General features: G+C 39.9%; 1 protein-coding gene across 5 annotated transcripts in view; it reads left to right on the top strand.

Moving 5' to 3' along the window:
* The window catches only part of PRICKLE3 (prickle planar cell polarity protein 3), a 33543-nt gene that overhangs the window by 7384 nt on the left and 9684 nt on the right, over positions 1 to 16475 (top strand). For 3 of the 5 annotated variants that reach the window (XM_070938112.1, XM_070938109.1, XM_070938110.1), the window contains exons 2-5: positions 4026 to 4111; positions 5917 to 6100; positions 8491 to 8604; positions 14744 to 14881. In XM_070938112.1, coding sequence (XP_070794213.1) covers positions 5966 to 6100; positions 8491 to 8604; positions 14744 to 14881 — 387 coding nt within the window. In that variant the 5' untranslated portion in view covers positions 4026 to 4111; positions 5917 to 5965. Of the gene's footprint in view, positions 1 to 695; positions 716 to 4025; positions 4112 to 5916; positions 6101 to 8490; positions 8605 to 14743; positions 14882 to 16475 lie in introns of those variants that run through there. The other 2 variants (XM_070938111.1, XM_070938113.1) reach the window with 2 other exon arrangements.

Raw genomic sequence — 16475 nt, 5'->3', positions numbered from 1 at the left:
TGTCTAAATTGTTATTAGAGATATTTTAGCTTCCGCTCAATGAGGACCTAGGAGTTAAGCCAAAGGCTTCATAGAAGAGGTGGAGTTTGAAAGAGGGAGAGGTAGTAACAGGTGTTCGCTGAGGCACTTCCAGGCATAAGGGGAGGCAAATGAACATGGTCCGACCTGAATAAGAGAACAGGTAACTTTTTGATAGCTTAGAGTGGTTAGTTGATGATATGAAGATCTTTGCTGGAGAGAGCTTTCAAGCTAACATTCAGGAGTTTGTGCTGGATGGTGAAGGGCAATGGCCTTTGTAGGCTAACTTCTGGTGTGTGATGCAAGCTCTGGTGGCTCACAATTGTCTTCCAGCATCTTGCTTTCATTCCTCATCCTTTGCATGCTTTGCTTGGGTGGTTGTCTTGCTCTGCTGAATGGTGGGATGCTCCAGTGGAGAATCCTATATTTGGACATTCTTGTTTGAGCTTATTGTAGACACTTGACGGGCGAGAGTCCTTCATTTGATGTATGGGATGATATGAGGGGGGTGAAGACAGTTATTTCTGGACTTTGCCACTTTTGCTTCTTTTAGAGATAAAACTTTTAGAGATAAAACACTTAATTCTCTCTCTGCCCTGGGTTCCCTCTTCTAGGGCAATCCAAGTTAAGTCCACACTTCTTGTTTTGTCTTGAGGACTGGGGAACAGTAGGTGCTGGGGGCAGCTGAACAAAAATGGTGAGCATCTGTGAAGTAATGTAGACAGCATTTTCTCTCTGTCATTTCTCTCTCTTGCATTATCTGTTTTTTTCTCTCCTTTACTGAAGTTTTAGTGTGAGTTTTGGAGCAGTGCCTTGGAAGCGGGTAAGACCAAATTTTATGGTGTAATAGGGATGGGGGTCCAAATTGTGTCGGTAAGAAAGGAAGGATATATGAGTGAGCAATGTTTTTGTAGGACTCGAGCCAATTTTCTGAAAAGCTATAATTGGGATTTCTATATATCCAAATCCTTAGTAATAGATCAGTGGTATTTTGCCTTTTCTTCTAACAGAAAGCTTTTTGGGTTGTGTTAGGCTATTATGGAGAAGAATATAGAAACACAAATAGTTATTTATGTGGTAAAATAAAAAGGAGTCACATAATGGTGGGTCCCCAGTCTGGGGGGTGAGGGGAGATAAAGGTTTCATATTATGTCTGCCTCGGCAGATTTATCAAAGCATCATCTGATGAACTATATCCTTCCCCCTTGAAATCCCTTCTAAGCTGCAAACGGCTGGGTAGATATCAGTTAACAGATGTGAGAGGAAAGGAATTATGTTGCTTAGGGATTGTGAGCACTCCTAACACAATGGTTGCCCGTTCTGTTGAGAAATGGTGGCTGCTGTTGGTTGTTTGCTATTCTTTATAGAAAATGCAAATATTTGAGCATTTGCAGAATGCACTTCTTAAACAAGATTTGTTTTTAAGAATCTAAGGGTTGTTTTCCTTTGTCATCTGATGGAATTAACAATAATAACTATATAAGGGGCTTTGGGACGCATGCAGAATGTTCATTCTGAGGTGTACATTCTATTCAGTACAGGAAAATATAGTGTTTTTTCCTAAATCCTTATGGCAGCTTACCTTCAGGATATTTTTAAAAATTATGTTTAAATGTCATTTCCTTTCCTTCAATTTGGGCAACCGGGAGGATGAAATGTTAGCTAGGTAGAGAGCCTAGTTTACAGGTCTCTTTTCAATTATGTTTAAAACTGATAAGATACACACTGCCATTCTACAGAAAGGTAAGAAAAGCGTAAGATGAAGTCCCAGTAGTGAGTTAAAGCTGATAATTTGAGGCTTCAAGGGGAAAAATGGATGATGGATGGTCCAGGGATCCCCTTATTTTTTTTTTACCCCTTTCCTCTTGGTTTCATCATTTCTGGCATTCTCTTGGCCTAAGGGTGCGAGTAGGGAATAAAATACTCGAAACCTCTTTTTTCCTGCCCAGTTCAGGCGGGGCTTCAGTGAAGTTTGCCTGGGGGGATGAAGTGGGAGCGGTTCCCGGCACCTTCTCCCTCTCTCTCCCGAGCACATTGCCTCCCGCTCGCTCCCCCTTCATTCATAGCGCGTTGGCGTGATGAAATCCCTTAAACGAAGGAGCCAAGATGGACGGAAAGTAATCCACCCCCCCCAAAAAAAAAACCCCGTCCGGGAAAACTCCCATTCCGCTCTATGCAATTTCGCAGCCGATTAAACTCTCCTTCTCGTCGCGCTCGCGTACCCGCTCCGGTCTCCGGTCTTCTCCGCCCCGCGTAAAAACTTCCCAAGACGCCTGTTGCTTTTGCTGCCGACTTTTCTCAGTCACCTGTAGTGGCAGGAAGCCAACGTCTGGCCTTTTTCTGCCTCGCTGACTACACAGAGCAGGTCGCGGCCTGTGTGGGTTGCATTTTCCCCACAATTCCCTGCTGGTTCCTTTCGGCTTCTTTAGCGTTCCCTTTTCTAGGCCTGTGCAGGAACAGAGTTTCACCCGCAAAGCTCCTTGCTTAGCAGTTTCACTGGCTTCCCACAGCTGGCATGGAAGAAAAGACACTGCCACGAATAGACATGGACACACACACACACACATCAGTTTCTCAGCAGCACTGGTTGATGGTTACAAGGCAAGAGGAGAGGGGGAATAGACATTGCCAGAATAGATATGGACACACACAGAGAGAGAGAGAGAGAGACAGACAGACAGACAGACAGACAGACAGACAGACAGACAGACACCATTTTCTCAGCAGCACTGGTTGGTGGTGACAAGGCAAGAGGAGTTGGGGGAATAGACATTGCCACAAATAGACACACACAAACACAGAGAGAGAGAGAGAGACACACACACACACACAGACACCACTTTCTCAGCAGCACTGGTTGGTGGTGACAAGGCAAGAAGAGAGGGTGCTGCTTTCGAGCCAGTCTTGACTCCGGGTGACTGTCTGAACAAGTCCTTGCAGTTTTTTTGGCAAGGCTTTTTGGAAACAGTTTGCCTTTGCCAGCTTCCTAGAATTCAGAGGGCGCTTCCTAGAGTTCAGAGAGCGGGACTGGTCCAAGATCTCAAGAGCCCTTATTAAAAAATATCCTCCCTGCTTCAAACAGAGCTTGGCCAGAGGTTTTGAAGGCTGGCTTCAGGCCATCCCTGTTCCTTTTTCTGGAAAGTGAGTTTTGAAAATAGAATCCTCTTATTTCTATACCCAAATTCAGTTCTACCTCCCAGGTATAGTATAGGTGGTCCTTGACTTATGACCACAATTGGCCCCCAAATTTCCATTGCTAAGCAAGACAGTTGTTAAGTGAATATTGCCTCATTTTACAACCTTTCTTGCCACAGTTGTTAAGTGAGCCACTGCTTTTGTTAAGTTATTAATGTCGTTGTTAAGTAAATCTGGTTTTCTCATTGATTTTGCTTGTCATAAGGTCATAAAAGATGATCACATGACCCTGGGACACTGCAACTGTCATAAATACATGCCAGTTGACAAGTGTCTGAATTTTGATCATGTGACCACGAGGATGCTACAACAGTTGTTAACTCTGAAAACCGGTCATAAGTCACTTTTTTCAGTGCCGCTATATCTTCAGTCACTAAATGAATGGTTGTAAATTGAGGACTACCTGTACATGTTCTGTAGTAAAAGCCAACCTAAAAATGTAGGCAATTCATTTCAAATGGGAATTGGTGAACAATGTTGTTGGGAACCTGCTGAGACTAGTTGTATAGGCATTTGGATTGACAGCACTGATGTATCCCCATCTGTGGATAGAGACAACTGGAATGGTTGGGGTTGGAGAGCATCAATGGGCACCACCTGGTTAGTAGATACTGAAAAGTGGGCCTCACCCACAGTGGTTTTGTGGACGATTCCTGCTAGTGAATCTTTACTGATCACGCTGGCAGGTGGAAGCGGGCTTTGCAGTTAAATAGGAACTGTAGGGTGGAGCCATACTGGGAACGTTGGGAATTGTGACATGGATGCCGTTACAGTTTTGGTGGTTGATTTCTTGCCTTTCTGTCTTACATCAGCTGCCTGAACTGGAGGACCCTGACCGGGGCCAACCGTGTCAGGCGTGTGGGGAGCAGTGCCCAGGCTTCCTAGTGCATGGATGGAGGTAGGAGAATGTATTGTCCCTCCTTTGCTCCACTGAGTCCCCCACTCCATGCTCCCAAGTGGCTTTTTCATCCCGGTCCTCCCTGGTTTACTGGGCTGCCATATATTGTTTGCATTCATTGTTTAGGTTCACTGTGCTTTTCTCACCCAGCCTTCCTAAATTTGGCATTTAGTAGTTCTCAGTATTCTCAGCTGGCACTGTCAATTATAGGCAGTTGAAGAAGTCTGATTTTAGCTGCTTTAGAAAAACCCTTTTCTCTCATTTTGAAACCCATATTTAACTTGCACAAACAATACACATTACACATTTTTGTAACTGGAAATCCTTACAAGGTTAGACTATTGCCTTCATCCTCCTATATATCTACTTATAAGACTTCTAGCCTATTATATCTAGAAGAGACCAGGCTTTGGAAGAATTGTTAAGGAATACACATATTGTGTACATGCAGTCAGAAGCTGACTTCTGAATAAAATGCTTAGGGCTGCCTGATATGGTCCCCACCCCCTTTAATTCATTCTGACATCTGCCTTTTCTGCTTGTACTTACATTTTCACTCTTCCTATTGTTTTATTCGTTTTTAAGTGTTTTGTGTTTGGGTGTGGGGAGAGGGATTAGACTGATAAAAGCCATGGGATCCTGCAGATGTTGCTGTGATGCAATCCAAATAGATAAATGAATTGAAACATTGTCTTAGCCTTGCATCTTTTCTTCTCCAGTTGTTATAGTGCCATGCTTTTTTTCCCCAGCATTTCATTTCTTTCTCATTGCTCTTTTCACATTCATCTCATTTTTCTCTTTCAAACATAACTTTTCTGGATTCAATTCCCCCCCCGCCAACTGACCATTTTCTTTTCTGAATAAAAATCTGCATGGAAGCAGAAAAATAGTGCAATTGAAGAATACTTTTATTCTATCTCTCTCCATTATTCACTATACATCCCCTTCTTCAAAATAGTCCCCATGTTATAGCCCTCTGCAGAGTTGTTCCTCTGCATTTCTACATTCACCTCAATTATCTTGCTTCACCACTGGTTGCCTTTTCCCCCTGGCTTCTGTCAGCCGGTCTCTGGGAAGGGAAGCTTGAGAATTGCTTCACCAATCACCAATTGTACTATAATCTCTATTGAACTGGTGATAACCCCATTGCGAAGGTTGAGCACAGGCTGTTCATTCTTCCTATTGTCCTTGTTATAAAGTTTGGGGAACTGGACTGATCCTTATTTGTAGTCAGAGTGCAAATAAACATAATATATTAAAAAATCCATTTAGTTTTATAGATTACACTGCTATTCAGTTGTAGAAATCTATATTGTATATAAGCTACTTTCATAATTTAGTTTAAGGGATGGGATAGCAGTAGCAATAATAATAAAATATAAGAACTTGATATTGGTTTAGAAAAGCTTAGTGTTTTTTTTTTTAATCAGCTATCTCTTTATTGCTATATTTTGGGTTCATTTCATTTTTAGATTACTCACACTATCTTGTTTTCCACCTTAAAACTGGTTGAATGTGACCTTGTGGTTTGCCAGCTAGTTATTAAGTTAATAATTCATTCTAGATTTCTGGGTCTGTAATTAAGAATGAATGTATCTAAGTAGAGGTTGATGGGACCAATTTAATATTGGTCGGGGTCCAATCAGAGGGTTTATAGGTAAAGTCTTGAGGAACTATGCTTATGCTTATTATTATTATTTTAATCTTTGATAGGTAACAGAATTCTGTGAGATCTTTTGTTTCTTGCAGCTTCTCTTGGCTCTTCCAAGACTTAGGTCACTATAAGCATTTTCCTTCCCGTGTAGGAAGATCTGCCAACACTGCAAGTGTCCCCGGGAAGAGCATGCGGTACGCATGGCTCCTGTCGACTTGGAAAGGATGATGTGCCGGCTCATTTCTGACTTCCAGCGTCACTCTATCTCGGATGATGATTCTGGCTGTGCTTCGGAAGAATACGCTTGGGTACCTCCAGGACTCAAGCCTGAACAGGTGATGCTATTAGTTCCATCTTCTGAGACTCTACCCAGCCTGCAACAAGGCAGGAGAAGGTTACATGCATTTTTGGTGCAATCTGTTTTTAGCTCCCACCCCCCACCCCCCACTTGTCATTTGGTTAGCCCCCAAGTTTAGTGCCAATTCAGTTGTTCTGGCTTTTTCCAAAGATTTCTGGGAATTGTTCTGAGCATTTTTACACATATCCTGCCTTGTCTGTTTTGCTTGAACTACCTCTCCCAGTGTTCTGTGGGAGAAGACATGACCATTTTACAACACTGCAATCAATAATAAAGATTCGTAGTCTTGAACATCATGGTTTACTTTCTTTGAAAGAAATGAAGGAAGGAAGAAAGTGAATAATGGAAGATAGAAGAGGTGTTTGGGGGAGGCCTTACTATTGAATCCTTCTAGGCCTTACTTGCTACATCTTTGGGCATGAAGGAGTAAGACCTTCCCCAAACTTACCATTTCTATCTTCTCATTCTTGCTCCTTGCTAAAATCCACAGTTATCTGCTGCCTTTCTTCCTCTACTTCTTTCAGATGATAATAATGACTTTTAAATGGCTATGTCACTTATTGCTCTCTTACTGTAGTGTTATTAACTTTTCTTGGTATAAAACTGGAGGTTTTCAAGAAGTGATTGGACAGCCATTTGTCCAAAATGGTATAGACTAGAGTCTCCTGCTTGAGCAGGTGGTTAGACTAAAGACCTTCCAACCCTGTTATTACATTCTTCTGAAAGGGGAAGGAAATTTTAGCAAGATTTCAGTATTTTATTGGACCTGATTTCTGGGTAGCAAGGTTTTGAATCTCACTGAAATCTTCATGCAGAGGAACGCATGGATTTTTTTTTTTAAAAGGTATGTAGCTGTACTGATGCTGATCTTGATAAAATGGGGTGTTTTTCTAAAGATGAAGGCAGGAAGTTTAAATGGGATAGAATTAGTTTAATTACAAAGCAGTAACTACCTTTTTGGGTGTACGTGTGTGTGTATTGTGTCACCTAATCGTTCCAGTAAAGCCAGGCTGCTTGTAATCTGATTAGTAAACTCTTGTTTTAAACTGATTAAAGAGAATCATTTATAGTACTTTCTGCTGTTTCTTATCAGAGTTTTCATTACAGAAAGTATTTACATTTTTATTCTGTAAATTATCTGGAGAACCCTGTAAGGCCAGTTTATTAGACCACAAGAAAGTGTTTTTCTGAAAAAATCCACTGAGAGGAGAGTTGAATCTGGGAATAATATTTATTTGTTTGTTTGATGATTTTATAGTAGTGATGTTATGGAGGACTATTTCAGTCCAATGCAGCTGAATGGATCTCACTGTTGTCTTGAAGATTCGTTTGGATAGTACTTATTAAAATAAAAATCTTCTGCCCATCATGCTGGACAGAACTGAATTTAAATTGCAAAATGGAAATTTTGTGGTGTGTGTGTGTGTTTATATCACTGGCTTATTATTATGGGTAGAGGAGATTAGTGGGGGAAGTTCCCTGTTGAATTCAGTAGATCAGATTCGGGTACCTTTATCTTTAAATGATATAATAAGAAGAAAGCTTGATCTTGTAGCAAACGGAAAGGTTTTATTGCTTGCTGTTCCTCAGGAATAAAATATTTTGATTGGTAGGGGACTCAATTTCCTGTTTCAGAGGGTACAAGGGCTGCACTGGGTAAGACGAAGATGCTTTCTGAGTCGGGCCATATAACATGTGGGATGAGCTGAGAACACTTGGGTTAACATAACCCTGTTTTAAGGCCAAATATATCTCAGAACACCAGGAAAAGTACTGATTTTGGGCATAGTTGGAACTTTTCCATAGTTGGAAAAGTTCTGGGAATTATCAAAGAAAAAGGGGAGTAGGAATCAGGCCCCATTGGATTGCCCATCATCTGAGGGTGTTTGTGATCTCCATGTTTTTTCTCAGCACTGCTATTTGAGCCTCTTATATCTGGCAAACCTAAACATTTGAACTTGGAACGTTCTATAAACCAAACATGCCACCTGCCCCTGAGTTAATGGCCTTGATCCTGCATCCCATTCTTACGGATAGAATAATAATAATTTGTATAACTATGGAGCCCGTATCTTGCAAAAGACATCTGATGTTTATAATAATATACTTGCAGGGGACACTTTTGCTTCCAGAGGATTACTGTATATGCCCAGGGCATCCTGTCAGCATTTTGAGACCTAACTGGGATGACCTAACCTGTTTGAGGAATTTAGCTTTGTGTGGGCTTCCTGGGAGATCTGTAGAGAAGATGGAGAAAATTTTTGCTAGACTCACTGAGCACTGGATGCAACCACTGTGAGCTCTGTTCTTGGCTTTCTTCTCTAGTGTCCTCCTTCAAAATTCACAAATGGTGCTTTTTACCCTCAGGTCTATCAGTTCTTCAGCTGCCTCCCAGAAGACAAAGTCCCTTATGTCAACAGCCCTGGAGAACGGTACCGCATTCGTCAGCTGTTGCACCAGCTTCCACCTCATGACAGTGAGGTGAGGAGAGATTATTATTATTGAATAAGAAGGAAGGAATGGGGATGGGGGGATGATGAAGTTAAGAGATGATTTCTATAGAAAGCTGTTTTCTTAAGAGTTCTATACTTGATATATGTAGTAACCAGATGCAAAAGTTCAGGAATCTTCCATTAATTGTGTGGAAGCAAGAACTTCAACAGGAATGATCTTTTTTTGCAAAAACTATAAATGTCGGGAATCCCATTTCTAAACAATGAAAGATGCAGGAATACTGTCCTTTGCTGTTAGTGTGCTGGTTAAGCAGAATGGGACAACTCACCACCACTAACTCACCACAGGAAACTCGCCACAGCTAACTTGCCACAGGATAACTCACCACGGGACAATTGAACAATTCAATTTATTTAAAATAAATAAATATTTTAATTTTTATCATTCACATTTCATTTTGTCCCTCCTTTTGCATCCTTTCTTTAATGATTGTAGTCCACCATTTCTTTGATATTAATGTAACACTTGTCCCTCAGCGAGTTGGCCATGGCAGTTGTCCTGAGGTGAGCTGGCTGTGGCAAGTTGGCTGTGGCAAATTGTCATAGACCCCTGGTTAAGATGTTGGACTAGGATCTGGAAGATCCAGATTCAAGTTCATCCTGATTCATGAAACTCATTAGATGACTTTGCCCAAACACTGTCTCTCTGCTTAAACTGCAAATAGGATTGTAATACTGTATAAATATGTGAAAAAGGGGCCACATTAATGGTGGTCTCCAATCAACACATTTTCCTGTTAGTAGGAAAAAAGCTTCAGAACCTTTTCTCCATTATGCTGTTCTTTGGCGTCTTCCTTCTTTTACTGTTTTTAAACTGCTTTTGGAAACATAGCCTGAGAGCATTTGATACCCATTTTTCCTACTGCTTTATTGCTGCTTGCTTTGTAATGGTGCATTGAAGTGTTTTTTAAGTAGATAAGCAGGGTAGAAATATTTTTTAATTGTGTTTGGGAGAGAAGTATGCACAAGCCTATATATCTATCATTCTGTCTCTTTCAGGTTGATCACATTATTATCCAAAGTACCAAACACAAATAAGACAGTAAACAAAACAATAGCTAAATTTAATTTATACTGATAGTATTAAGTATATCCATATCTTTCGATCCTTCCTTCCACCATGTCCAAGATAGCATTTCATATGTTGCTTTCTTCCCCCCTCTAAATTTCTTATTTCTTGAGGATCTCATCACCTTCATCTAACCATGATTTTTTCCGGTCTTCCTTCAACTCATTCACTTTTCCTTCATATATTGGTTTGCAATGTGATTGAAAAAGTTTTGAGAAGTATTTAGCATTCCAAATTTAGGATGCTTTTGTTATTTCTAAAGCTGCAATTTTTCCTTCTGAATCAGTATGAATGTTTTGTTGATAGTATAGAAATTTTAGTATAGTACTCTTCCCAACCCAACCCAGGACTGGGTTGCTGAGAATACTGTAGCCAGTATCTGCAATCAGCATTCGTTTCCCATGACACCTTCACCAGGCTAGTTTTGATTGATCCATTTCATAAAAGTTTGGATCTTACATACCTCACAAATGGCCTTTTTACCTGCTCTTCCACTTGGCTTGTGTTTACTATGAACCTCCATCTTTGATTTCCAATATCTACATGAGTTGTACTTTAGATAGATTTCCACTTGTTTTTTAGAAAAAAGATTACAAACTCTTTTCTAATTATCTCAGGGATCCTGTCTGTGAGGAGTTGGCTTACATTTCCACCATCCTTTTTAAAAAATATTTCTTTTGTGGCTTCTTAAAAAGTATGTATTATTGGTATTAACAGAGATAATAACTGTATGCCTTAAAATAGATAAGCAGCCCAAAGCTAGAATTTTACCACACAAGGGAATTGATTCCATTTCCCCTCCAGTGGTTTCAAATTACCTCAAAAGTAGTGATGCTATATTGGTGGTATGAATATGTGGGTGTTCTCAGTTACAAACAGTAAAAGCCTTAAGTCCTGGATTTTTCCAGTGATTGTTCTGCTATAATGAATAAGTGCTTCAGGTAATATGGTGGACTCTATTTTAGGGAACTAGAGACCAGAACTGGTTTTCTACTGCTTTGCCCTTTTCCATCTCATTGTCAGCAACAAAAAAAACCCCTATCTTTTATTCTCAGTATTGGGGTGTGAGGTGAGGGAAACTGAAGCCAATCTAGAGATGCTACAAATAAGAATATATTAATGAAAAAAGAAAATAAATGGAGTAATTTCCCACTTTGATCACGTGTAAACAATTTTAATAACTTATCACCTTCTCTTAAAATACATCAAATGATCTCTTCTTTCCATATGCCATTTCTTATCTATAAACAAATCCATAAAGCAGTTCAGTCCTGCTGTCAACAAAAGTCCATAAAGGTTACCGGGAGTGACTTATCAGTTTTAACTTCAAACCAAGTAAACTAACTTTAGATATCTTCCTTTTATTTTTATTTTATTGTACAGATGTTGTGCACTAACAATAAAGATTTGAATCATTTTACCTTTAACAATTTTAAATTTTAGTTCCTTCAAATAATGCCATAAGTTTGATTATGTTTCATTTTTTCTTTTCAAAATGTTAACAAGCTTCTTTTCCAAAACAAATATAGGAAAAGTATCCAAGTCAGTTTCTTGGTTTGTTGTTTGTATGTTCCCTTTAAATATTAAGACATCAGCCAGTTTCTTTTGTGTACACAGTGTAACATCTTTTTTCATGCAAGACTTGATCTTGTCAGGCAGAACTTGTTCCTCTGCCATAACATTTTTAAAACACAGTTTATCTATAGAGGCAGATGATATTAAAATTAACTTTTAGGTCCATTGTTCAAAAATATCCTTGAATATATCCAATGTTAAAATATTTTGCTTCATTCTGTATTTGTACATTAAATTGAGGTGTTCTTCTCCTTTAACCTTAATCTTTAATTCCCTCTAGTTTTCAATTTTACCTGGACCCATAGTGAGTTTGTAGCTTATGAAAATCAAAATTTTAATCATCCCCTTTGCTGTTTATTAAAAAAAACACCTACGTTCTTAAATTTATAATTAAAACTTCTTTTGCAAAGAATTGAACAAAATTCATCCAGTGTTATCAAACCTGTTGATTTAAAGATTTCTAAAGCAGTTCAGAAGCAATTTTTGAAAGTGATTAGAACAGGAAGTATGCAAACTCAGTGTCCTTTCAAAGGTGCTGGCTGCAGTTTGAGAACAATGGCTCTTCCCTCATCTCCCAGAGCTCTAAATCTGCCAGAGATCCCCATTACAAGAAGCAGCTGTTTGAAACACTTGTATGCAATTTCAAATCTTCTTGTCCAGAGAGGAATTATTGAAGAACTAGTCTACTCGCTGGCTCTTCATTCCATTGCGGTCGTCCGCTATTTTCTTCAGAACACTATTACGTCCTCTGGAAGTTGTTTTCTAGTCCTGCCTCCTTTAGATCCCAATCCACCTTCCCCAGGCTTCTACCAATCATCAGTTTAGAAAGGGAGTGTGCTTGCAGAGTTCCTGGTTGTTCTTGGTATGCACACACAAATGGGAAGCCTAAAGGGTTAAAACGATTGCTACCCTCTGAATCAGAAAGGAATTTCCTCAAGATCAATCTTGTGTATTTTGCTAGATTAGTTTCTTTGCCTTCTCACCTGCTGGGTTGTCAGTCACTGGCAGTTATCAGCTCTAAAGGCAGTTTACACAATCCTGTTCTCTGTTTGCAGTCTAAATAATTGGGCTTAAACTACCACAGGTGGCAGGGACAAATAATCACCCCAAAAAAGCATTCATAATTATTCTTGTAATTTGTGATCCCCATTAGGCTACCAGTGCATAACATTATCTACTATATGTGACTTTTCAAAATATTTCACCAGGAGATACTGTACTGATGTAATATTATGATTACTTGAATGAGGTTGGTATTGTTATTTATCATTGTTATTCTGCTTTTGCAGTATGTAAAGGAATGGGGAAGTTCCATTGAAACACCCCAACAACAACAACAACAACAAATCTCTGCAGTTTTCACTATGTTTTGATCAATGATTTAAATAAGAATTAGGAACCTGATGTTTTCAAAATTAAAAACATTAAAAGGTTGCATTTTGTTCTAAGTTTTCTGCACTTTGAAGGGGTTGCAGATTGAAAGGGCCAAGCATTGTTCCCAATAATAACTGTAACTGTGAGAAATGAAATAGATAAAGTCTGTATCTTTTAAAAGATGAGATTGGGTGATTAATTGCCTGGGGCCCTTTACACGGAAGGACTCCTGAAATATAACTTGGTATCTCTTGTACTTAGGTGGATCACCATTTTTTAACCAGAGGTAGCAAAATAAATTAGTTAAAATATAATGCCAAGATCTATTTCAGGTCTCCTTCCAGCTATTGGACTGTTGACAAGTGGACAAAAGGCAGTGAAGGAAAATATGCTCACATAGAATGCAGTGAAGAAAGGGCGTGGGAGTACGGATTGTTCAAATAAACTTCTGTCCTCAGGCATCTCAGAATTTTGAAAAAACCCTGGTAGAGGGTTGCCAGTTTCAAACTGTAAACAGATGAAGGATTTCTGTGCTAAATCTCTTTTCTCCACCCTCTTTAACTTTCAAGGAGGTAAATTAATCATTAGACTCAGCGCTTCCTTGAGAAGAGGCCCTCTTTGATGTAGTTTTCTGATCAACCTCCAGAGTCCCAAGTCTGTGTGAGCTCTCCCTGGAAATTCCTTGCCTCCTAGGGAGTAGGAATTGATTTGTTTACACAAGGTCAGTAAGCTAATGGTTTCCCCATACTTGTGGGCAACCACCATTCTCAGTTATAGAATGATGTAAAATATAAAATTTTCCCTGGGCAAGATTTAATTGATTTCTTTTATCTTCTGGGCTACCAGATCCCTGGGGCCTGATAGGGCAGCCTGGTGCTGTCTGTTCCTATGATTTATGGCTAGTTTGTTGCTACCCTGACCTGGGCTGGTTTCGCTTGCTGGAATTGTTCATTTGCCAGCAGTGAATGTGTTCCCTTGGTGTCTGCATTGTACAGATCAAAGGCTGTAAATTCTCCTTTTTTTTCTGCTGAGATCTTCATTCTTTCAGAAGGAGTATGTTCGGGGCTGAATGCTTGCAATGAGTTGAAGGGGTTACCCAGTTTTCTTCTGTTTCTTGGACTATCCCCTTTTTATCCTTTCTTTCTCCCATCTCTCTGTTTTCTCTTTTCTTTGCTACATATTTTTTTAACTAATGATCTGTATAACATTATGCTAAACCTGTTGTCTTTCTTGCTCTAATTCCATTGAGGATCTGTATACTGCACGAGTCAAAAAGAGGGCTCACATCCTGGACATAAATTGTTTCAACTTCTGCCTTCAAAAAAATGCTATAGGGCATTGCACACCAAAACAACTAGACACAAGGACAGTTTTTTCCCCGAATGCCATCACTCTGCTTAACAACTAATTCCCACAACAGTCAAACTATTTACTAAGACTGTATTACTATTATTCTTCTCTTCCTTACTAGTACCTATCTCTTCCCACTTATTACTATAACCATGTTGCTTGTATCTTTCAATTATATTGTTTTTATTTGTTTCCTAGTACGATTTGATAGCTTATTAGTAACCTTGACTATGACTAAATGTTGTATCTTTTTATTCTTGACGAATGTATTTTATTCTCCTTATGTACACTTAGAGCATATACACCTAAGACAAATTCCTTGTGTGTCCAATCACACTTGGCCAATAAAGAATTCTATTCTATTCTAATCTGAAGGCTGGTGTTGTCTAACCTGGCCCAGTAAACAGATGGTTCTCTGTTTCAGCTGGGGCCTAGTTAGCCAACATACAGCTCTTCAGAAGTGGATGGACTGCAGTTGCCATCATGCTTCAGAACTGACTGACTGTGTTGGCTGGACGTAAGGAGAATTGGAGTTCACCAGCAAGAGGAATGCTGGGATTACACTAAGTATTCATTAGCCAGCTATCCTCCCTTTGTAATTTTATTCCAGATTTTTCATTTTGAGAGCAGGTCATACTGAGTGTTCCTGGAATGGAAACCCTGCCCCAGAGTCATCAGCAGAAAAAAAGATCTTGGCCTTTCTTGACCATTTTGCCTTCCTTTTCAAATCTTTATCCAGGCTCAGTACTGCAGCTCCCTGGAAGAGGAGGAGGCAAAGGAGTTGAAATTATTCTCACAGCAGCGTAAGCGAGAGAACCTTGGCCGAGGAACAGTCCGACTCTTTCCTGTCACCATAACTGGAGCCATCTGTGAACAGGTAGTGGTGGGGGGAGGGGGCTCATTTTGTATCCTTATCAATGTAAAGCAGTTTGAGAAGAATGGTTTTTTTTAAAAAAAATTTTTGGGAGAAATAATTTGACTCAAACTAGACTTCTGGCAGTAGGGTCTTGAAACTCTGTTTTAGGCCCAGCATCCGAAAGATAGCAAGTGATTGGGGGATGAGACAAGAGAGAAAGAAAAATGAAAAAAGAAAAAAGAAAAGAGGCTGCCACTTCTCTCCAATACCTGGTTGCTTCCACCACATTTCCCAATATGCTAAGCCCCAGAGGAAAAGAGGTCAATTCCCCTTCTGAATTTTAGCCTCCTTCCTCACTTTCAGCTATTTAGATGTGTCCAGAGGCATATTCTCAAAACATAGACCTTTCTCCCAACATTTAATGTGATAAAGTTCAGATTAAAACCATAGTAAAAACCTTTATTGACTGATCATGGCTCCTTGAGTCTTTTATGTTGAAAGTGGCATTAACCTCAGAGTGGCTGATTAAATCAGAAACCAAACTTTCTGGCAGATTCCAGAACTCTTCTGTGCTTCCCATTCCTGGTGGTTCTCAGAGCAGTCTGTATTGGAAGGATTTCTGTTCAGTGCCCACTTTTGCTATTGTTGGGGTTTCATTCATACGGGGTTTTGTGAACAAACTGTCATGTCGTGCGAATCTTTACAATGGCTGCAGGAGTTGGCATTTAGGGCAGCGGCTAAAAGCATGTCTGAAGAGCATCCTAGTTCCCGCTGTAGTGTTGCCATTTGCCAGTTTACTCCTGTTTCCTCCAGTTGAAGGAAAAAAGGAAGTGAAACCATCTTTCTGGTTCCTCAGTGGAATTCAAAGAAACTGCCTTTTGCTGTAGGAAGGGTGACCAAAGGAAAGAGGACACTGTGCAGGTGCCTGTAGCAGCTGTTGGAACCATTAGTTGCTTCAGTTTCCTTGAAGGCTTTTGGTGCTTCACAGAGTTTCATTCAGAGACTCCTGTATATCTTGAGGCAGTATCACTAATCCCCAAATACAAGTAGTGAGTCAAGGAAGCTGCTTCGGCCTCTTTTATTATAAACTAATAAAGTATAAACCAGCCTCTTTTATTATCAACTCTTAAGTAGCATGAAAAAGAATTAAAGGGAAAGATGTACAATACAATCCTTCCCTGTAAATTACAGTCTTTGAACCCTGGGGGCCTGTTCCTTTATTTCAGAAGTTTCTATCTAGCAAAAGGCCTCCTGGACCTGATTACTCTGTTTTGCTTATTTGTGGAATCCAGAAATGTTGCCTGGTTTTGTGGGGCTAAAGCCTTGGTGATCCTCAGCTTAAGTTAATTCCTGGAATTTGGAATTTTTAGACCACTTCCCCAGTAGTCATCAATAGCATCCTCACAGTATTATCCAGCTGTTGAAATGGTGCAAAGCTTTTCACCATTATTGTTTTTGCAGAAGAATAGTTGGATAACTCTAGAACAGGCCTGTCAAAGTGGCGGCCCATAGGCCGCATGCGTCACACGTAGGCCACGCCCACCCCGACTCCGCAAAGGCAAAAAAAGTCATGATACATCACGATATGTCATGTGACATGATCGAGTATGATACC

Source organism: Pituophis catenifer, unplaced genomic scaffold (genome assembly GCF_029215685.1).
Source record: "Pituophis catenifer annectens isolate HBS135680 unplaced genomic scaffold, rPitCat1.0.hap2 SCAF_2, whole genome shotgun sequence".
Taxonomy (NCBI): Eukaryota; Metazoa; Chordata; class Lepidosauria; order Squamata; family Colubridae; genus Pituophis; species Pituophis catenifer.
Note: the sequence above shows the minus strand (reverse complement) of the source record. Positions and strands in the feature narration are given on the sequence as shown.